This window comes from Podarcis filfolensis (genome assembly GCF_964270895.1).
Source record: "Podarcis filfolensis genome assembly, chromosome: 3".
In the NCBI taxonomy this organism is placed as follows: Eukaryota; Metazoa; Chordata; class Lepidosauria; order Squamata; family Lacertidae; genus Podarcis; species Podarcis filfolensis.
The window spans coordinates 40,737,808-40,760,223 of NC_139606.1; the positions used below are offsets into that span (position 1 = coordinate 40,737,808).

A 22,416-nucleotide genomic window follows, 5' to 3' on the forward strand; every position below is an offset into this window, starting at 1 on the left:
TTATTCATTTCATTTCTAGACCACTTAATATTTTAGAGGGGAAAATCACGAAGCAGTTTAAGGTAAAGGTAAACGGACCCCTGACCATTAGGTCCGGTCGTGACCGACTCTGGGGTTGCGGCGCTCATCTTGCTTTATTGGCCGAGGGAGCCGGCGTACAGCTTCCGGGTCATGTGGCTAGCATGACTAAGCCGCTTCTGGCGAACCAGAGCAGCACACGGAAACGCCGTTTACCTTCCCGCTGGAGCAGTACCTATTTGTCTACTTGCACTTTGACGTGCTTTCGAACTGCTAGGTTGGCAGGAGCAGGGACCAAGCAACGGGAGCTCACTCCGTCGTGGGGATTCAAACTGCCGACCTTCTGATCAGCAAGTCCTAGGCTCTGTGGTTTAACCCAACACATTAAAACATTGAATACAGCAATCCAGAATAAAACATTACTGAAAAAAATCAGATATAAAGTATACCCTCAAAGCGACATAATTTACAGGAAACTAAAATATTATCTTAAAGATTTCAAAATGAAACATTACAAAGGAGGTAAACTACTGAATGCACACTTAAGTTAAGAAAAGTTAAGAAAAAATATCTTTAAAACATTTAAAAGGATCCTGGGAACGTTAGTTTGAGGGGCCTGGGAATTGTAGCTCTGAGGGGGAAAGTACACTTCCCATTATTCTTTGGGAGAAGTCATGTCCTTTAAATGTGTGTTGTATATGCTTTCAGTGTTTGGTATGGCTCTGCCCTTAGTTGCTTTCGGTGAATAATGAATTACTGAAATATGTCACTCTGAAAGACTGAATATTTTGTAGTCTCTTACTGCCACCTTATGTGATTTCTTGCCATTGCATATAATGAACTTTATTTCCCCATCCTAGTCAGTTGTTTTTAGGGTGACCAGATAAGTGACAGGACAGGTCTTCTGTACTGTGGCACAAATGGTCAGTGTCTGGTTGTTAGCCAGAAGGTTGGTGGTTTGAGCCCACCCAGGGAAGGACGTGGGCTGGACTCCTGCACTGCAGGCAATTGGAGTAGATGACCCTTGGGGTCCCTTTCCATTCTACAATTTAAGAGGGAATTACAGCAGCTGCATCTTTTCTCAAAACGTACGGCAGTATGACACAATAGATTCTTGTCTTCCAAATTTACAGTGCCCAACTTCTGTCCTCTCTATTCTTCTGGGAGGAGTACAAGCGCCAGTAGTATACTTTGTCCTTTGTGGACAGTCAGACTCAAAAGTAAATTCAAAGCACATAGACACAGTAAAATCACAGTTGTGGAGCACATTATGCACAAGATTCAAAATAAAATGCATCAATATCTGACTATCATGCCACTTCTGAAATCGTTTTCACTGTATAAGGGAAACTGTAAGTGATATTTTTACAGAAATTTAAAAGTTTAGTAGACCATAGAAGACTAAGTTTCTATTTGCTCCTAATTCACAAGTTAGCAGGTATGGCATTTGATAAAATCAGTGTTCTTGAGGGGAATACCTTTGAAAATAATAAAATTCATTTCAGACTTCAATAATTGACTTAATGCTTTTGTTAAGAAATTGCTAGCATAGTTAACTGGCCTGGCTAAATAAGTAAACTTGCATATGCAATATTAACTGTTGTTTCAGCATATGCAATCGGTATGTAGGGTTCATCCAGACTGTGATTCCGCCCCCCCCCCCCCAGGTATATTCTACAAGTTGTTATTGATACAATAATAGTGCGTTAGTGGTGGATTTATTTGGGACTGCAGCACTTAATTCCACTTCATTAGTTCCGATATGCTCTTCCAATGCACAATAGCACAAAAAGTGGGACAAAACAAACACCCTGGAATGTTTTTTTTTTGGGGGGGGAAGGGACGAGTTTTAGCAGGAAGATAAAAGACACACTAATTACAATGAAGCAGTATGTTTATCTCAAAACTTTTGCATGTGCAAACAGTACTGAAAGCCGGATTGTGTGTAACCACCCCAATAACATCGTGAACACAATGCACAATAAAATGATTTATTTGAAAATTATTTATTGAACAATGCACAATAACATAATTTATTTTAATGCACTAACATAAATAAAAAAAATTAAATTACTGAAACCTTTGGGTACAACCACTTTTTAAATTATATATTTTAAAAAGATTTTTATACTTTGAATTTGTATTTACTAAACTATATAACAATCTGATACATGCCTTTAGCCTGGGATCTAATGTGTGCAGTGGTAAAAATCACAAATTATTCCCTCTATCTGCAACAACCCTTTCTGGTAAGTATGCCAAGAAGCAAATTTTCAGCCAAAGGTCTTTTGATAAGAATAAAGTGAAAATAAAATCAATTTTGCTGTTGGCTGTGGTGATTCATAGTAATTAAAGCTGAAAGCACAACAAAGCTTAGGTCATCAGTATAACAAAGTCAACAAAGCTTCACATTCAGGGCATCTCTGCAATTGCAATCTTGTTATTATTTCCAAACAATCATAAACTAGCTCATTTTTTCTTTAATATGCTGGTCGCAAACATTCTCAGGCATTTTCTTATCCCCAAAGCAAAATGCAGGTCAGATTTGTATTGATTTTACTGAAATGAACTGAAATCTCTTCTTCTTAAACACACTTCAGTGATCACTCTAAATGACAGTGCAATCAAATGAACACTGCACATTGGATAAGCATTCTTCCTGTCTGTCTGTAGCATGTGAGTGACTGCTGAATCTGCTACTGGAAGCACCAGAGTCAGGTGTTTTAAATTTGCCCTCAACAGCAAAATCTGGTCATTAATTGAGATGTATATATGTATTTCTAAATCACCAGACAGCCCAGCTGAATGGAGGTGTTGAAGAAATGGGAGAGATTACTTTCCATTAGCAAAAGCTTCCCAATGCACATGCCCAACAAAATCATCCTACAGGTCCTACATTCAACTGATGCATAATGCAAGACTGACGTGAGCCCCTCTCTTCCACCACAAACTGATTTGAGGAGAAACTGCGCAAACCAGGTTTCTGTGGGTTTAACTAGCAAGGAGAGCTTTATTAGACTGCACTTGTGCTCATTTATTATTATTAATAATAATAATTGCATCTTATATCCATTCTTCCTCCTGCTGGAGCCGATGCTTACGTTTAGGATCTGCTTGTAAAACCAACTTGAAAATGTGCTTTTTCAAATTGTGTAAAAAAAAGATTCTAACAGAAGAGTCCTAAACACATCTTTGTAGAAGTCCTCTTGAAGTCAGTGGGATTCACTCTCAGGTAAGTGGGGTTAGGACTAGAGCCTAATTCAGTTCTTTAAGATAGGGGTTATGGAATCAAAGAAATGTACACCCAGTGATGGTGATGATGATGATGATGATTTATTTATACCCCGCCCATCTGGCTGGATTTCCCCAGGCACTCTGGGCGGCTACCAGCAGAATATTTAAAATACGATAAAAAAATCAAACATTAAAAACTTCCCTAAACAGGGCTGCCTTCAGATGTCTTTTAAAAGTCAGATAGCTGTTTATTTCCTTGACATCTGATGGGAGGGCATTCCACAGGGCAGGCACCACTACCGAGAAGGACCTCTGCCTGGATCCCTGTAACCTCACTTCTCGTAGGGAGGGAATCACCAGAAGGTCCTCGGAGCTGCACCTAAATGAAGTGACTGAGTTTTTACAGTGGTACCTCGGGTTAAGTACTTAATTCGTTCTGGAGGTCTGTTCTTAACCTGAAACTGTTCTTAACCTGAAGCACTTTAGCTAATGGGGCCTCCTGCTGCCGCTGTGCCGCCGGAGCCCAATTTCTGTTCTCATCCTGAAGCAAAGTTCTTAACCCGGGGTACTATTTCTGGGTTAGCGGAGTGTGTAACCTGAAGCATATGTAACCCGAGGTACCACTGTATTTCAGTTCACTCCATGTGAAAATACAGAGATGGTTTAAGCTTATGCGTAACAAGCCTCATACAGTTAGACGGGCTTTTCCAGCACGTAAGTAAGCAAACATGCCTTGCTTTTGCTTGGTATTTTCATTTCTAAAACGTCGCCAAAGAAGTTCAAGATGTGAAAGGGTGCATGTGCAGGTGAGTTTTCTCCCGTGTTGTTTTCTTGGAATCGAGCTAACGCTGCTTGGAGAGAAAACTACCAACTTATTCTCTAAGGACACTTCACGTAGAGAGAGAGAGAGAGAATTAAAAAACTCGATTTAGCTGCTTAAGGGAACTCGCAGCTTCGAAGCGCCCAAGCTCCGAGCGCTCAAACTGAACAGGGTAGCGGGTTCCCTCGGCAAAACAAAGCAGCGCACCTCGGCGGGCGTCACGTGAACGGGAAGACGGCGCTACGAACCCTGGGACGCCGCGCTCCCAAGCGCCGAGGTGCGCCTCTCCCGACAGGGGGACGCCGGATAGGCCACGTGACGCGGCCGCTTCCAGAACTACATCCCCCGTGATGCTTTGGGCGCTCAGGGCTCCGTTGCCATGGCGCCTTAGCGGTCTCCTTTCTCCAACTCCCTCGGGATGCCGTTACCGCCGCTTTCTCCAGCCCGGGTGTTTGCCGAGCTGGTCCCTCCGCCCGCCGGGGGGGACAACAGCCGGGAGAATGAAGTCCCGAGGCCGCCGGGGAGGGAAGTTCACGTCAGCGGCACCTCGGAGCTCAGCGCTAGGCCGGACCGGGCGAAAGTCACCGTTTACCTGAAGAGCAAGAAAGGAGAGGCCGGAGCGGCGCGGAGCAGCGTCACTCGGAGGCTGGATTATGTCGCCCAGAGCGCCCGGCAGCGCGGAGGAATCTTGGTGGGTTGGAGGGCGAGAAGGAGAGCCGACCCACCTCGCGCATGCGCGCAGCTCAACGGCTTTCTCTGTGGCTACACCACATCACCACCAGCTTCTGCACCGGAAAAGCTTTCGCTCTTTCTTATAGTTTGGTGGGAGGGGTGGGCCGCTTGGAACCCTAGAGATATCCTCAACACTACTGACCTGATGGGAGCCGAGCTGCAACACATGGAGGGGCAGTGGTTCCACACCATAGAAGCATTCAAACGGATCAAAACCAGTGCAGTTGGATGATTAGGCTAGAGAGGAAACCCTTGTCTACAAGCCCAAGTTTATTGTGTGTTTCCTGATTGTGTATTTGCTGCATTTCCATCCTGCCCTACTGTCAGTGAACTCAAGGCTGCACACAGGTTGCTTAGATGACAAACAGGTTTAAAAATTGCTCTATGTATTTAATACAATGAGATATATTTACGGAGTAACAGGCTGGATGATAAATAATTTCATGCTCTACTTAGGATGGGTTAACAGTTGTGGGTGAAGACAAGATTTACTCATCTATGCTAAGCTGGATTTATTTTTTACTTTTACCTTGAAATAGTGTACCTTGAACTCTGCTGCATTGCTTAGTACTAGTTAAGCAACCATAATGTCACCGAAAAGCATTCTCTTCCATAGTTTTGTACTTAAAGCTGTTGTGTTTTTTTTTTCTAGGAGAACGACATGACTGTGACAAAGAACTTTAGTAGAATAGACAATTTGTATAAGATGGAAGCAGAGGCAAGTGTCTTAAGTATGAGTATTGGTCATGTGTCTCAAATACCATTTATATATATATATCTTGAGCATTAAACAAGAAATGTGAAACTATGTCCTAATATGCTTTTCTGCTCAAGGGTGAAAATGGTTCCACACTCATACATTACAGTATTACTGCTTGTGGTTATTTATATATTATCTTTTTTGCCATCCTACTCCTGAAGTATTTTCCTGCAATACCATCTTAATAGCCTTACAAAACTATGTCAGCATCACAACACACTTGATAATGAGGTACTGGTGTAGTTATTTATGGAAGCAGAAATTGAAACATCTACCAAATTTACAATCCAATCCTCAAAACATTCATATTGAAACTAAGAAAAGCTTTATTTATGTGAATTGTGTTTAGAATTGCAGCCTTGGATCTAGGCATCAATCCCATACATGCTTATCTGGAAGTCTTATTGAACACAGTGTAGGGTAGTAAAAACCTGGACACCCCAAAAGTTGTTGAGCTTTTTTTTTTTAGGAAGGTCCAAAAGTTTGCTTTTTTAAAGGAAGATACTGAAATTGTTGAGCTTTTTACATAAACGCCAAGATGTCAATTCCAGACGTTTGACATCCCTAAGACAACGGGACTTCTCATGCAGGATTGAATTGTCTTAAAATATTAGGAGCATGTTGATGTGCGGTTATAAACCAGGGGTTAATATTAATTTCCTGAATGTCTTTCCAATTCTGCAAATTCATTGCTTCTCCATAGTTGGTTCTACAAAATGATTGTCATTCTAAAAACTTGAATATGACAAAAATTGCCTGCTTTAATTCCATATAATAATGAGCATACAGATATGAGTATTTTTCATGTATTGCTGAAAGCTATGTAAGCCACATTGAGCAAAACTTCCTCTGTACAGAGGTAGCATATAAATGAAAGTATAATCTAATTTAGCTTTGTACAAAATGCATATTATAATTGATTTTGTATTATTCATCTTTAGCCAATTTTTAGCTAAGGCACTAAAAAGGCTTGCAAATTTTTACATTCCCATATAGGTCTGCATTATATTCAGTGATTTCGGCAAAATGCAAGACGTTTGTAACTTCCTTGTTGAGAAGCTAGGTAGCTCTGTTATCATCAGCCCACCTCACTTTTACCATACAGTGGAGGCAGTAGATGCCCTTCGGTAAGTTATGTCTTCCTCCTTTTACCAGAAAGTTAGGTCTCGCTAGCTTGATTTACCAGTTCCATGCCTCTGGAAATCTGTTCTCTAATAAGTAGCCAAAGCTTCTATTTTGTTGACCAGTCCAAGAAAACAGCTGGTGGAATACACATGTTCATATAGATATGGCTCGTGCATAATAGTAAACCATTTATAAAATAAATGATGGTTTAAATTGAATGTGCTAGTGCACACAGTTGGAAACTGCAGGTGTTTTACTTTTGTCCCGTTGCTGGAAAACAAGCTGTATTATGTAAGAATCCAAGCTCATCTTTTGTTTCCCCCAAATAAACCATGAACAGTAAACCAAGAACAAACATTGATTGCTACTCGTGACTTGGAGAGAAGCAGACCAGAAGCACTAAGCCAAGCCATGGCAGGAACAAATCCCCCATGAAAGAGGTTGATATAATATTAAAGTAGACAAAAAAACGAAACAAGGCTCCATATTCTTCTGAAGGTTCTAAATTGGAATGTATCATTAAGATGACAAATCATTCAGTCAAGCACCCCAATGCTGGTACATGAATAACCGTGAAATCCTGTACAGTCATACCTCGGGTTGCGAACACTGTGGGTTGCATGTTTTCGAGTTACGGACCACGGTGAACCCGGAAGTACCGGAACGGGTTACTTCCGGGTTTCAGCGCATGCAGATGCGCAGAAGCGCCAAATCATGTCATGCGCGACGCTGCGGGTTGCGAACGTGCCTCCCGCACAGATCACGTTCGCAACCCAAGGTTCCACTGTACTCTCAGTAAAGTGGGAACAGGATTGAAGCCTATGAGGAGGAGAAAGCCAGCCTAAGAAGAGATGAATTAAAATAAATGCAATCACATATATTTTGGCTTAGTTTCAGAGTTTTGCCTGTCTGGTATGGAAAGGTTGAAATGACAGTGCATGTATATAATAACCACTGGAAGACAGAAGTGCCTGGCGTGCTCTGGTCCATGGGGTCACGAAGAGTCGGACACGACTGAATGACTAAACAACAATAAGTATATAATAACACCACTGAAGTGTATAAAGGCCTTGATTCAGATCTGAAGCATAAAGAACTATTAAACTGTTGAACGGCAGCAGCACGGTCTGTGAAAGCATGCAGTTGGTAAAACTTTCAAAGAGTGAATATAGATCAATGGTATCAAAGGGTAGGGCAGCTAACACTTCATGCAAAACTACACAAAAGTTAAACGTTGCCTGTGGGAGAAAATTAAATACTTTTCCATTAGTTTGTTACATGTTTATTAACTGTTAACATATCAGAGCAGGGGAGATTCCACCACCAGCATACACCTCACTCTGGGCACAATGAGCTGGTTTTTGCTTTTTGCTCTGGAAAGAAAAGACAAATTAACTCTGTTCTGTGTGAGATCGGAACTTTATTTGCCTTTCTCAGCCTTTGACAAACTTACATTGGATTTCCAATCTGACATGGAACATGTGTGTTGTTATTTTTCACAACAATGTAAACTGGTGGAGTGGGGGAAGGGGGTTAATTTAGTTGTTTAAGTTGCATAAATTTTAAATGTCGTAAAATGGGGGAGGGGATAACATCACTGAATATATAGAGGCTGAAATCCTACACTGATACCTGGAATTAATCTCAATGAACTCAAAGTAACATACTTTTGGGTAGATCTGTATAGGATTGTACTGTTAGTTGCTTTGTGAAGGTCTTTCTCATTGAAAAGCAGAGTATACAGTGCTCAAAAGTAGGTACTACATTGGTTAACGGTTTTAATTGACACACTCCCTTTTTGTTGCTTTAATTAGCTAAATCTTCTCATTTGTCTTTGTTTTTTTTGCAGACGTCAGGTTTGTCTTGCTGCTGTTGGGAGTGCCCGGCAAAAAGCTCAAGAAGTTTGCCAGTTGCTTGGCCAGCCCCTTGGGAAGCCTTTGCTAATAAGGGAAGAGGAAGTGAAAGAGTGGGAGGGCCACCTCGAAAATCACTTGGCCAATGCCCCAGACTCACTGGGTTTGCAGCAGAGACTCCAGAGTGCCACCATCTATGTTTCCTCAAGGGTATATGCCGTTTTTGAAATAAAGGGGGAAAGGAAGAGAAAACAAGCAGCTCACATAAATGTAAACTGATTTATTACTGAAGTCCTGAATCATTGTGTTTTCCTTTGGGAAGAACATTATTCTTGGGAAGCTTAACTAGCTTTTCCTTAATCAAAATGTTAAAGTGACTCTGATGTTTGTTCACTTTTTAAACGATTCCATGAAATTGTAGCACGGGTTGTAATTCTCCGCACTTGGACGCAAGCTGTGGCTTGGATCCCAATTTACGTTTCATTTCTTGGAAGAAAACTTCTTGCCATGAAGAAGCCCTCGTGTTCATAGAAGACACTTTCCATTATCAGCAGCTCCTTCCATGAATAAAACAAACTTTGGAATCAACCTAGTGAATGCTTGTGGTAGCCATAGATACAAGTACATTTTTAATATACTGTTTAGAATAATTCTTAATGGCTGGTGGCAGAAACCAGTTTTTTTTCAGTGTTTTACACTGGACAAATTGCATTTGGTGAAATGCCACATTGTCAGTGTAGTTCAAGAAATCTCTGCTGAGAGTAGTTTTATCAGGGGAGAAATTCCTTGGATGCCAGAAGCTCCTGGCCTTCAAATATAAGGATGTGCATTTACTGTCTGACATGAGAAATTTCTCAAATATAACCAGTCTGAGTTAAGAAATTATGAATAAGAGACGGAAATACTGTAAAACTGCATTGTTGCTGAAAAACTTGCTAATTTTTGGGTGTTGGTGGTGAGACTAGGCAAGGTGTCGAGTGATTTCTGCTTGAATAGTTTCACAGATTAAGGAATGCAGTTTAAACAAAAAGGATAGAACTTACAACTCTGCCTATAGTTTCTTAATCTCCAATTTAATAAAATTCTAACTTTCCAACCTGTATGAACTATTCACTCTTTGTATTTCATCTGCAGTTTGCTATTTTTGTGGAATTTATTCTGGCTTTGCTAATGTAAGGAAGCAAGGTTATGGGGGCGGGGCAGCTTTTCCTAACAAGGAAATAATGCAGATGTTTTTCATTCTCCTAGCCCAACACAATGTCCATTTTATATTATAGTATATTATCATACCTGCCTATGCACCTGTTAAGAACAAGTGCCTTCAGAAAGAAAGTTGATCACACATCTCTGGATAATAGAATTTGTAAGGCTGTCTCACACATGTAGTGATGGTAGTAAAATTTACCAGTTCCATTAGAGCATTTGTGTTAAGAAACTAAGTTACTCTTGTTGCCAATCAATATCCTTTATATTTAAGTCATTAAGGTTGCAGTCCTGTAGAAACTTACCTGGGACTAAGACTCATTGAACTTGATGGGGCTTATTTTTGGGTCAACGTAGGATTGCAGTATGGTGAAAGTTTTTAGACACAACTTGTGTACTTCACACATTTATATTAGTTTAATAACAAAAGCAAAGCAGCTTAGAAAAACGAGTTTTCTATTTATTTAAAAATAGGTTTGTAGTTACTACATTGCAGTGACAGTAATTCATACACATACATTCTAGTTTGTATAAAAGGATTCCAAGTATTATTCATCAAAACCAACGTAAGTGTTTCACATAACAATAAAAGTTTCGATCAATATGTACAAAAAGAAAGGGCACTGTTCATCCAGGTGTGAGACTGCACTTTATAACTTGATAAAGCAGAAGAGAAAGAAAATAACCTTGATAAAACCTAAACTTGTAAAACTGTATGTTGGTTACATGAACATTTTTGGGATTTACACCATACTGTACAAAGTAAGCAAAGCTTTAAAATGTGTCAGTTTCAAAATTAGATGTTCCAGACAATTTCCTTAAGTTACACTACATTATATGTTTCAACATTAAGTGGCAAGATTTAAGGTATTCACTCAATAACTTTCTTTTCAATTTTTGCAGTGTAATGGTCCAAAAATGTAACTTCAAAATGTGTGTCAATAGCCTATCCTTTTAAAAACATGCATCTGAGATAAATATACCATGTTAAATGTCTTATGTGAAAGTGTAGAAATTTGGTGCTGTATCTTTAAAGGTGTAGTAATTTCCAGCACTAATTATATCATGAACAAAAATTTATACCATATCCTGAAGCAATTATCTGCATTTATTTAAAATTCAAATATTCAACATTTGGCTCCCTTTTTGGTATCAAAAGAAAAATGATTTTTCATATAAATAGCTCCTTAAATTATTTACCCTTTAAAAAAAGGGAGATTTGGGGTTTGGTCTTTAACAGCAAATATTATGCTATTTCCATCTTCAAAATGCCATCTCACATCTACGGTACTTTTAACAAAAAATATCCTGAAATAAATGTAACCTTCCTGAAACAGAGGGTACCTTTTATTCCAAAATGTTGTGAACTAAATGGGAAAATGAGAGCAACAAAATAATTCTTTGCTTCACCATTATTCCAAGAGTAATTATGTAAAGTTAGCACATTTAAAAAAAAACACAATACCAGATTTTGTTATATTAGAAATAATTTTCAGACTTGGCCACTATATATGAAATGTACACCTTTTTTGAATTATAAACATATGTACATTATTTACAGCAGAAACTGAACAGCCCTTTTATCAGATGAATGCTTAGGTCCAAGAACATGAAATGCAAGATTGATACATCAAAATTTACAACAAGGCTCAATCCAGTCGGTCCCTTACACACACTAGGACACAGCTGTCCCACAAGTGCACCTCTCCAGTTGTGGGAAGTCTGATGGCCGGTGTGGGTGAGATGGATGGCAGGAAACTCCTGCATGCCCTGAGGATGCAAGGCACGACTGGATTGTGGCCTTAAGCTTTCATTAAATAGACCACCAGGAGCTCTTGCTTCAAAGCAAAGGATCCACATTCTTCAGCACAGTAGGATCAGCTCTTTGCAGAAATCAACACACTAAGAGCTGTGTGTATGGAGTTCTGGTTGGGGTCTTAATATCACTTTAGATGTACTAAAGCTCATGAAACTGAAAGCTCAAATTGGTATTTCACAAAGAGTCGTAACACAGCACATGACTTATGTACTGAAACTATGTCCCCATTCATTTTTAAACGTTGAGAAGTACTACATGCTTTTGAATCGGTATTTTACAAAGATCAATCCAAACTAAGATAAAGTATTAAACAACACATGGAAAAATTGACAGTATGGTACAAATAATTTTGTGCAAGTTTACATCACAGCAGTACTATAGGAAGACGGGTTTTGTAAAGCTGTATCGCTACTCATACCACAATGATAAAGATCATTTCTTCAGTACCCAGTTATTATAGCAATGTAATTCAAGCTTAATCCCTGGGAAACAATTAAATTTCAAACCCGTTTAGCCAAACAAGGGATTGATTACTGGAGTGAAAATGAACTTATTTCCCAATCAAAGAAAATGGAATGTGCTGCTATCAGACATCGCTGTATAGTAACCACTGGTTAATATTGAAGTAATTTAATGTTCAGCATTATGGAACTAATGGACCGCTCTGTATCAGAAGCTGTATCAGTAGACTGCATTTTACATTTGTTTTCATTACTGCCAAGTTTGTAAGATAATTGCTTGTGTGAATATCTGTAATTACCAACAGAAAGAGTGTCTACATAGTATTTTCCATGTAAATGTGCCATAAAATAAATATTACTTTGCTCTCAATAGTTTTATCCATAACACATTTCATTACGGTTTCCCCCTCCAAAAGTTAGTGAACCAGTATTTATTGCTTATATTAAAATGTGCTAAATCAAAAGCTCTTCTGTGTTGGTACAATAATTTTTTTGCAAATCAGTCAAATTTAACCAATGACAGTAATTTAAGTCAAACCAATGCAATTTAAAGCACTTATATAGTATATCTAGCACAATTACAGTTTTAAGTGTTTCTACACAAATGTATTACCAAAATAATGTTAGAAAAAAATAAGCTTGTGAATTCTTAGTACAAAATTATTCATGAATGGGGAACAATACATTTGTGTACTGCAAATAAGACTTGATTCTTTTGTTCTGAAATGTGTAATTTTCAGACACTATGATGGTGATGTGTACTATTCCATTCTCCAACGTTACATACACATACTTGATGTATACAAGTATATACATAAATATATGCCAAGTGGGACATAGTTATAAAATGAGTAACTTACAGTAATGGGGTTTCATGTTTGCTTTGCCAATTTCTTTTATATAACAATGCAGATAACAAAAGGAAATCACACATTTGAAATTGATTGCCTTCATCAACAGTGAAATTCTTAAATGGGCAAGATAAATCTACTGTAATGCTTCCATTGTGAAATGAACTATCACTGTACATAGGCTGCTGAAATATTTTCATGTTTAATGTCTGCAATATTAGTAAGAATGCATGTTTAAAAACATAAGTCAGTGTCCCAAATCCCATAATTATAATACGCTAATGAAAATAGGTATCCAAGAAGGACTAGTGCCAGTAGAATTTATTATTCTACTGTAAATCATGATTTGGCAAATACTCTTAGTTGAAGATATTTTCTTAAAAGCCAAACCAATATGGGTTATTTAGAGGAGATGGTGATGGCAACTAACCAACCAAAACAGAATCTTCCCTGCCTCCAAACATTCAAAACTGGCCTGATCATAACGTTGATTAGTCTACTTCAAATAAAAGTGAATTGTGTTGATGTTTATGAGTATTTGCAATAAAATCAGAAATGCATTTTAAGAACCAATTGCCATGGACACAAATGGATAAAAGATGCATATTAATCTTGAACCTCAGATGCCATCCACTGCGAGCAACATATGTGCACTAATGAAGTGAGTATCAAGTTGCATACAAAGCTGTGTTGCATACATAGTTCCTGAAGTTGCTTCCACCTGCAGTCCTCAAACCCGGACTGGAAACTACATATTAACACAGACTGTCAATGTTGCCAAAATGGTAGACACACACAAAACATAAGATAACCTAGCTGTTTGGAGGGTAAGGATCGGAATATAACCTCCCAGGCTTCCCCTGATGGGGGAAAAATGTTAAAGGGGCTGCTTTATCACCTCTCCAAACAGATTATTGGCTCTACCATGTTGGCAAAACACAGCTAAACTTCAGGTTACGTGAATATAATACTGGTTTGTGACTATGTAAGTTCTTTTTCAAAAACAATTCAACATGTAATATACAATATCACAATGTGTAATTCCATAAATCAACAGAACATATTATGATAAATTAAAGTCCAATGGATGGTCAGGAGAGACAGTCCATTCAGTTATTAATTTGGCAAACAGGCAATAACCACGATATGGTATGCTTATCTTGTGGTGTTCCACATCTCGCTGCTTTGAGGATTCTAGCGTTCTAGTGTTCCTTACATGTAGGTATCAGATGGAAAGCTAGAAAGTATGGCATGACAAGGATTCCGGGATAATACCTTGTTTTGCCCAATGTGGCTTTGTCAGCCGTGCATACTCATATTCTTGTGTGCCGAAAACATGGAACATAATAGGTAGAGTTATAAGTATGCAAGGCTGACGAAGCCAGATTGGGCAAAACAAGGAATTATCCCAGAATCCTTGTCATGCCATGCTTTCAACCTTTCCATCTGATATCTGCATGTAAGGAACACTAGAACACTAGAATCCTGAAAGCGGTGAGATGTGGAACACCAAAGGATAAGCATACCATATCGTGGTTATTGCCTGTTTGCCAAATTTACAACTGAATGGACTGTCTCTCCTGACCATCCACTGGATTTTAATTTATCAGAATATGTTCTCTTGATTTATGGAATTACACCTTGTGATATTGTGTATTACATGTTGAGTTGTTTTTGAAAAAGAAGTTACATAGTCACAAACAGCCTGATGTTTTGTGTGTGTTGTTACCAGTATTATATTCACGTAACCGAAGGTTTAGCTGTGTTTTGTCAACATGGTAGAGCCAATAATCTGTTTGGAGAGGTGGAAAAGCAGTCCCTTTAACATTCCCCCCCACCAGTGGAAGCATGGGAGGTTATATTCAGATCCTTACCATCCAAGCAGCTAGGCTGCCGGCACCAATTATCTTTTGAACAGGTATGTATACATCTGCATCTCTAGATTGAGGCTTACTTCTCCCAAAGGGTGTTAAATGAAAAGTGTGGTTACATTTTTGTACCATGCAACTGTTTAAAGATGTATTTTGTTTTCTTTTAAATTGGACTATACTTTCAAACAATAGAAATTGTATTAAAGTTTGTTTTAATACAAACTTTGTTTTAAAGGTATAAAATAAGTAAATGTACCATAAACAAATAAATAACTGTTTCTTTTTCCATAGCAGTACATACAGCAATACATTCCCCTAAGTCATATAGTCATTTACAATAGACAACTTAAGTTTACTAAAGATGCACAAAATAATAGACTACAAGGCACAATCATTAAGTGGGATTTTCCTTTAGGGTGTATATATTGACTTATGTCAGCTTGATAAGTACACTGTAAAAAGTGCAGAAAAACAATGTGCAATGAGAACACTGTATAAAACATGATTGCATAAAAAGTGATTTGGCCTTTTTATCTTTAATAATTGAAAATAACCAATCTTCCCCTTAAAATAAAAGTATGACATTTTAAAATTTTATCTAGTATTATCTAAAAAGTCCTGAAAAAAATTATTCCTGGGTAATATTGTATATATTTATGTGCTTGTGTACATAATATATACATACACAGACACTTTTTAAAATTTTAGTCAGTTTTAACACAATTTGTATAAACAATCAATCTGATCGCATCGTAAACATAAGAATCTCACACTTTTCCTGCAGTTTCCTTGAATCCTTTAACCCAATTATACATTTTGCCTAAGGATCCCACCAGTGCATTAATTGTTTTTACTACAAAGTACCAGTAGAGATAATTTTTCAGAACAGTGTATATTTAGAACATAGATTCATAAGCATAATTGAAAAATGTATGCTGCACTGACACTAAAAACTTTTCTACTGCACCGGTTTTCAGTCTTTGGCACAATAAACAGAGATTTGATTGATACGAGAATGAAGGTCTGAAAAATTAGACATATTAGTCAAACTTTTTCCAATGTGGATATATATATCTACATAGTGTGATTTTTCTCTCTGGCTGAACCTAGATAAACCAACAAGCTGCACTAGGTTTGTTTGTACAAAGCTGTGTGCCCAATTACTACTGAAATTAAACATCTTATTAGCAATGTTTGGAATTTTGCATTTGTTCTCAATGGCATTTACTGCCACACTCTGCTAATATCCTGCAAAACACAGATACTACACTCTATACAAATGTACTGTACCTTGCTCATTCAAAAATAGGAGTTCTGTTCTCAGTCTGTTACATTAAAAATTCTATCAATTTTAATCAAATAGAGGTTACTGACTGTCCAAAATTACAGTAACATTTCTGCAAATCAAGAATTTCCATTTATACAATCTTCAATACCAACTGAACAAAGTGAATTGAAATGTATAACCTACTTGGAGGGCAATAAATAGCAAAAGTTTAAAATACATACTTCTTTCAAAGAAATGTTCAGTTTGTTTTTGCTATACTTTTTCCAAATCAGAACGTATTCTCATTTGTAAATAGCAGCAGAAAGCAGATATCCTTAGTTCTACCACTTCCTCAGCTGTACCTGTTTATTAGCATTTTTAAATGCTGGTTACCAACCAATGAGATTAGCCTTTGCTTTTTCAGTCAACTTGCGGACTCTGCCTCTGCTAGATGTCCCAAAAGTCAAAGAGGTGTCTTCAAACAATAGTTGTCTTTGCTCCTCCTCCGAGTCATCTTCATTGTAAAAAGCTGTCCTCCTACCCTGATTTCTAGTTCTCATGTGGGGTTCAGAATCTTTAAGTTCTTCATGCTCTTCTTCAATAGGTTCATCTGTCTTTTTTCTCTTGCTTCTCGTCTGAATCTTAGGATCTGCAGAAAACGTAAGTTCTAATCCTGGCTCTTGTGCCTCTGGCTTTCTTTTAGGCTTTCTGCCTCCACGCCCTTTTCTTTGCAACAAGTCTTCCTTCACATTATTTTCAGAGAGAGAATTGCATGCAGTGGAAACAGATGCTTCCTCTGTTGTTGTTGTTGTTGTTGTTGTTGTTGTTGTTGTTGTTGTTGTTGTTAAGTCTTTAGTAGTCTGGATTGTGTTCTGCCCTAAATTCTTTTGCTGAGCAAGTAATAGGTTTTTTGGTTTCCTCCCTCTTTTCTTGTGCACCACTTCACAACTATTGTTGTTTGTTTCAATCTTGGGTTTCCGTCCAGGACCCCTCTTAAACATAGGCTTTGAAGACTGTCCCCCATGTCCATTTACCTGGATGCTTCCTGATGCCAAAGCCATGACATTATTCTTGCAATCTGCTATAAAGACAGAGTAACATGTCAGTGACTTGCATTACCCATCTCCTTTGCAAACAAATAAAAAATTAAGTGCAGAGCAATCCTAAGTATAGGACCAATCAGGCCTCAATTTAGTTGCATACAAATTAGACTCATCTGAATGATTAAACACACCAAAAACACCATAAAATTTTCTAGTATTAATCAGGGCTGTAAACTGATAAACTAAAAACTTGCCTTATAAATTACTTAGTGATTACTTGGTGGGAATTACTTTTAATCAGTCTAAAACTGCAGCCCCAGTTATTATATATTCCATAATAACCAACATTTAAAAATACAAGAAGCTTACCTTGTGGGCTGAGAGTGGAAGATTTTGGTTTACGTTTAATTTGTTTATCCTTCTCCACATTTTCTCTTGCAGTATTATTCCTAGTGTTATGAGTAGAATTGGTTTGATTATGGACTGATAAAATATTCTGGTTCTTGGAATGTTTGGTGGAATCCTCTAGTACTGGGAGACAACAGAGAGAGCAAAAGGTAAGTTTTAAACAAGATTTTCAATTACTATATATTTGTTGGTCAAATAAATACATACCTTATTTCTTCTGAAATATATTTTCAACAAAACATTGTTGAGGGGTTCTATTTAAGATTATTTCACTCATTTATCCTCACTCTATGGTTTTCTATACTTCCATGATTTACACAACCCCCAAATCTGCTGACTGTATGGGGTCTGGAAGGAGACGTGGCTCTCTGCTACTGAAGAACATTGGGACATGTCCGCAATGGTCCTTTGACCAGAAGTAGCTGGCATCAGGCCCCAAAATAGTGTATTTGGGGGGAAGGTAGTATCCAAAGCCCCTACATTCATTAGAGAAGTGCTGGAATCAGGCCCTCTCTCTACAACAAGCCTGCAGCTGACTTAACTAAATTTGCCTCCATTGGAATGTGCAATGGGAAAGGGGACAGAAATGAAAATTTTACATTGTGAAGGAAAAAAGGCAAGTCTGCCCATCCCCCGCTGGCAGGCCTTTGGAAGTGGCAGTAAAATTGCCCCTTTGCATCCCCAACCTCACTCCATTTAGGATTGCGTTCCTAGTCTTCCTAATCTGAATATGAACATATAAATGTGATGTTGCATCTGCAGTGGAAGCCATTATATTTTAGGTTCCAGATCTGTACCACTTATTAATAAGTTTACCCACCTGATTTACCTGATGTAACAGTAGCACTAGGTTTCACAACTGTAGGCTTTCCTCCTGAAGAAGTAGATGGTTGTTCATTAACTGCCATTTCTGCTACTGCCCTTGTACTCCTTGTTCGGACCAAAGTCACATCTGCTTTTCCATTCATCTGAGCAGCAGTGTTTCTCAGGGATGTTGAACGTGATGGTGCAGAGGGCAAAGGTATAGCAGGGGGTTCAGCTTTCAGCTGTGGTTTTATTATTTTTCGTTTCCTGTCCGGACTACAAACAGATGACAAGTCTGTCAACTCATGCTATTTTATAGCATAAAGCAATAGCAATAGGCCCTGGTTATCAACTAATTTCATCCATGAGCCATTTTGTCTTTATGTGGTCCAATTCACCCACACACATCTCCCTCAATGCCTCTTCAGCAATTCAAATGCTGATTGTAACCTTTAAAGGCCTAAATGGCTTGGGCCACAGATATCCAAGGAACTGCCTAATCCCACATGAACCTGCCCAGGTCTTAGAATTCTCAGTAGAAATTGATTGCTTCTGCTGCTGAATATTAGGTGGGTGACAAACTGGGAAAAGGCGTTGTATGTTGTGGTTCTATGACTCTAGAATGTTCTCCATTAGCCAATGAGTCTGATGTCTAAAGCTTATCAAGCTAAGACCTTTTTAATGTCTAGGTTTTTAAGTATCTTTTTAGTTGGCTTTAAGTTTTAACCACAGATTAAGTACTGGTCTGCAAGTATCCTTTTATGGTTAGTAAGTTTACTGAATTAACTGTACAGTGGTACCTCGGGTTACATACGCTTCAGGTTACAGACTCCGCTAACCCAGAAATAGTACCTTGGGTTAAGAACTTTGCTTCAGGATGAGAACAGAAATCGTGCTCTGGCAGCATGGCAGCAGCAGGAGGCCCCATTAGCTAAAGTGGTGCTTCAGGTTAAGAACAGTTTCAGGTTAAGAACGGACCTCCAGAACGAATTAAGTACGTAACCAGAGGTACCACTGTATTCTCTCAGATGCTGGGGTGTGGGTGGGGTGCAGGGAGAAAACTCCTACACCAAGGGGTCAGGTGGCCTCATGTATGATAGTGGCAGCTTGGACAACTGGACTGGAAGAATCAAAGCTAGCCCTGGGCCTGTTCATGGGAGTAAGCTAGGAAATATCTTTTTATGCAGTGTAAAATATTAATAAAAGGAAGCCACAAGTGCTGCCACACCAATGTAAAACATTCAAATATTGCACTTGGAAGAACGAAGAACTCTATCATACCTTGATGCAACACTACTAGAAAGGGAACTGCTTCTGCTTCTTTTCTTCCTTATCTTTTTAATTGTGCTTCTTTTATGAAAACGCAAGGCTGATTTGTAATCTGATAAGATGGAACTAATGTGTTCTTCAAAGAAGGCAGACAGGCGCAGGCTCATGCTGTAAATCTATTAAAAATATTAAAGTGTATTAATATGACAAAAAATTGAACAGTTTGTCTCACATTTTAATTTCTGCCCGCAGTAGTTTACACAAATCAGTAGACACATGAAGCAAGATCAACTGCACAGAAGATCCCCATAAGGCTCCACAGCATCACATTCTCTGTTTCCCATGCACCGCAATGGGAACATTAGAAGGAATATTCACAGTTCTTCACCCAGCCTTGTACTCTCCACAGGTGCTTTTGGTCAGAATGTAAGCAGCCAACACGGATAGAGGGAACACTGGATGAGGACAGGAGAGGGGCCACAGACATCACACCTACACTATTGTTCCTTCCTATCATGTTGCTTGTCTGCATGCCCAAGTGCAGGAAAAATAGGTAGACGGGGGCAATAAGGATCTGTTGAATTGTATCAGGATTCTCCAGGAACACCAGACCCAAAAAAGGTATTATTTCAAGTAACACCAACTATATCTTTAAATATGCTTTAAATTTAACATCTGATATGTGTTTTGTTGTCCATATTAAAATCAATTACACATTCCACTTCTCTAGCAACAAACACAACATTTAAAGAACATCATTACATATCAAGAAATAAATTGCGAAGCCATACTCTTGATCTTTTGCACGGTGTATACACTTTGGAGTTGCTGAAGATTAGCCTCACATCTTTACACAATTCCATTGGCGATTCATAGTTCCCTGCTTCTAGTGTTTCCCGAACTGTGGCAAAATCCATTGGCGTATCAATGATGTCTCTGTAATCCTTTAGAAATATTTAGAAACATTAATGAACTGATTTCAACAATCTAATGTTATATTACTAATTACTGAAAAAGCAGAAAATAACTGCACAAGCCTTTATGAAAAAACATAAATCTTATACTGTCTTTTAAGCAAAATCCCCCAATGAAAAAGGCCTAAAATTTCTGAATGTACTACAAATCAGATGTATGGCAGATGTATGGCAGATGAACAGCCTCAAAAAACAGAATGCATGAAATACCAAATACAACCACACCTGTAAGAGAGACAGAGAATAATATTTTGCTGAGAACTCAACAAAATTGTCTTTTACTTAATAAAATGTTTATCATTATTCTTCCACTTCAGTTTTCTAAGGTGAATGTTTCAGAAGAACATCATAATATTTTCAAAATACTCACTGGATATTCAAGAAGATCCACTGGTTGGCGAAAAGGTTCAGAATCCTCACACTGAAAAATTAGATTCAGCAATTCCTGGCACTGCCTCTTCCATGCCTGAATATCGTATGATTGAGCTCTATTACGTAACCTCCGCTTGGGCTGATGATCCTGGAACAGCAATATTGAATACGGCTTATCAAATAAGTAGCTGTTCTTGCAAATTAAAGAGAAAACTGATTATCCCCTTGTGGAAAAATGCTGAAGGAAAAAATATTCTGTGACCTCTCTCAAACTTTGAGGCCTTGCACTGTTGTTTGAATTGAACCCAGTCAATTTTTAATATCTATCTGGTAAAAATCAGGAGAATGAAGCCATGGGCTGCTGGTGGTACCCACCATTTGGAAAATCAATAGTTTTAACATTTACTGAAATAGTCAATGCTATTAAACATGAAGATACACATAATCAAAGAGGCCTTATTTAAATTTGTTTGTTTCCACTTCACACATAACCAAAGCAGAAATCACTGATGTAAAACAAATATTACCTTCCTCTTTCTAGTAGAAGTGCCTGGCATGTTAATGTCTTTCTCTTCTTCCTTTGGGCAATAAAATATTCATCACATGATGAAGAAATACTAAGCATTTGAAATATACTTAACTTTGGTACTACTTCATATTTATTTACTTACTTCTACTTCCTTTCTATTATGAACCTGTAAGTCTGAAAATATTTTTACACTTTAAGAAGCCAGCATTTGTAAACAGCAGCCACAGGCACTGCCTACGCTTGTTACTGCTGCTACTAGTTCCAGTCGTTTCCTTGCCTGCATGAAGTTCAGTGTGTGATACAAGGCCCACAAATACCTGTAAAGTTATTACTAGAGCCGCTTTGGGGGGAGGGGGTAATAAGCACAAACTTCATTATATACAAGGAGTACCCTATGACGCTCGTATTGAGATAGGGATGCATTTTCCAGAATCTCAAATTTTAAAATGGTGACTGTTTAACACACACACACACACACGGACAGTTTTAAATTACATTATATCAGACTTCATGGATCTGATTAACATTTTCTTATACTAACATAAAGAACATTAACCAGGCAATAATTTATCTTCCTAGCTTGAGCTACACAGGTATTCTTTGTAAACTAGAATCCAAATTCTGCACTTTTATCCAAAGATGCACTCTATGGACTCAGTCGACTGGGTTTTATGTTGCACACTATGCTCTGGATGTGAGAGAGCTGGCAAAAGTATATAGCTTTGTACCAGCATATAATCAAAACAACAGCAGTGGCTCTAAGGACAGGGATTCTGAGGAAGCTACACACCTGCAATGAAATTTTCTGCATACAGAATGCTTAAGGCTTAAATATTTGATTTTACTAGAATTGCATTATATTTGGGGACAGAGGTGTGTGTGATTTCATGGAGCTTGTATGTAGAAATAATGTTCACTCATAATTCACATAACAAGTAAATTGTTGTTGCAATGAATAAAGCACACAAATATTACTTCAAATAAATTAGGGACTAAAAACCAT

General features: G+C 38.2%; 2 protein-coding genes across 10 annotated transcripts in view; one reads left to right on the forward strand and one right to left on the reverse strand.

Moving 5' to 3' along the window:
* The first annotated feature begins 4,305 nt into the window (after positions 1–4,305).
* On the forward strand, positions 4,306–9,642 carry IRAK1BP1 (interleukin 1 receptor associated kinase 1 binding protein 1). The gene is made up of 4 exons (XM_083608216.1): positions 4,306–4,763; positions 5,457–5,522; positions 6,561–6,691; positions 8,539–9,642. Exons 1-4 carry the CDS (start codon positions 4,491–4,493, stop codon positions 8,819–8,821), a joined length of 753 nt encoding a protein of 250 aa, XP_083464342.1. The 5' UTR covers positions 4,306–4,490; the 3' UTR covers positions 8,822–9,642.
* A 542-nt stretch (positions 9,643–10,184) lies between these two features.
* PHIP (PHIP subunit of CUL4-Ring ligase complex) overlaps positions 10,185–22,416 on the reverse strand; it is a 63,785-nt gene continuing 51,553 nt past the window's right edge. For 5 of the 9 annotated variants that reach the window (XM_083608098.1, XM_083608094.1, XM_083608097.1 and 2 more), the window contains 7 exons: positions 21,412–21,462; positions 20,883–21,032; positions 20,330–20,482; positions 19,551–19,714; positions 18,286–18,545; positions 17,427–17,588; positions 10,185–17,095 (listed from right to left, as the gene is read on the reverse strand). In XM_083608098.1, coding sequence (XP_083464224.1) covers positions 16,404–17,095; positions 17,427–17,588; positions 18,286–18,545; positions 19,551–19,714; positions 20,330–20,482; positions 20,883–21,032; positions 21,412–21,462 — 1,632 coding nt within the window. In that variant the 3' untranslated portion in view covers positions 10,185–16,403. The remainder of the gene's footprint in view (positions 17,096–17,426; positions 17,589–18,285; positions 18,546–19,550; positions 19,715–20,329; positions 20,483–20,882; positions 21,033–21,411; positions 21,463–22,416) is intronic. The other 4 variants (XM_083608099.1, XM_083608095.1, XM_083608096.1 and 1 more) reach the window with 3 other exon arrangements.

Excerpts from the sequence above, each read along its gene's own strand:
- IRAK1BP1 (XM_083608216.1), top strand. The coding sequence starts at position 4,491 with ATGCCGTTACCGCCGCTTTCTCCAGCCCGGGTGTTTGCCGAGCTGGTC. Across the intron at positions 5,523-6,560 it reads TGTATAAGATGGAAGCAGAG|GTCTGCATTATATTCAGTGA; the intron begins GCAAGTGTCTTA and ends ATTCCCATATAG. Across the intron at positions 6,692-8,538 it reads GAGGCAGTAGATGCCCTTCG|ACGTCAGGTTTGTCTTGCTG; the intron begins GTAAGTTATGTC and ends TTTTTTTTGCAG.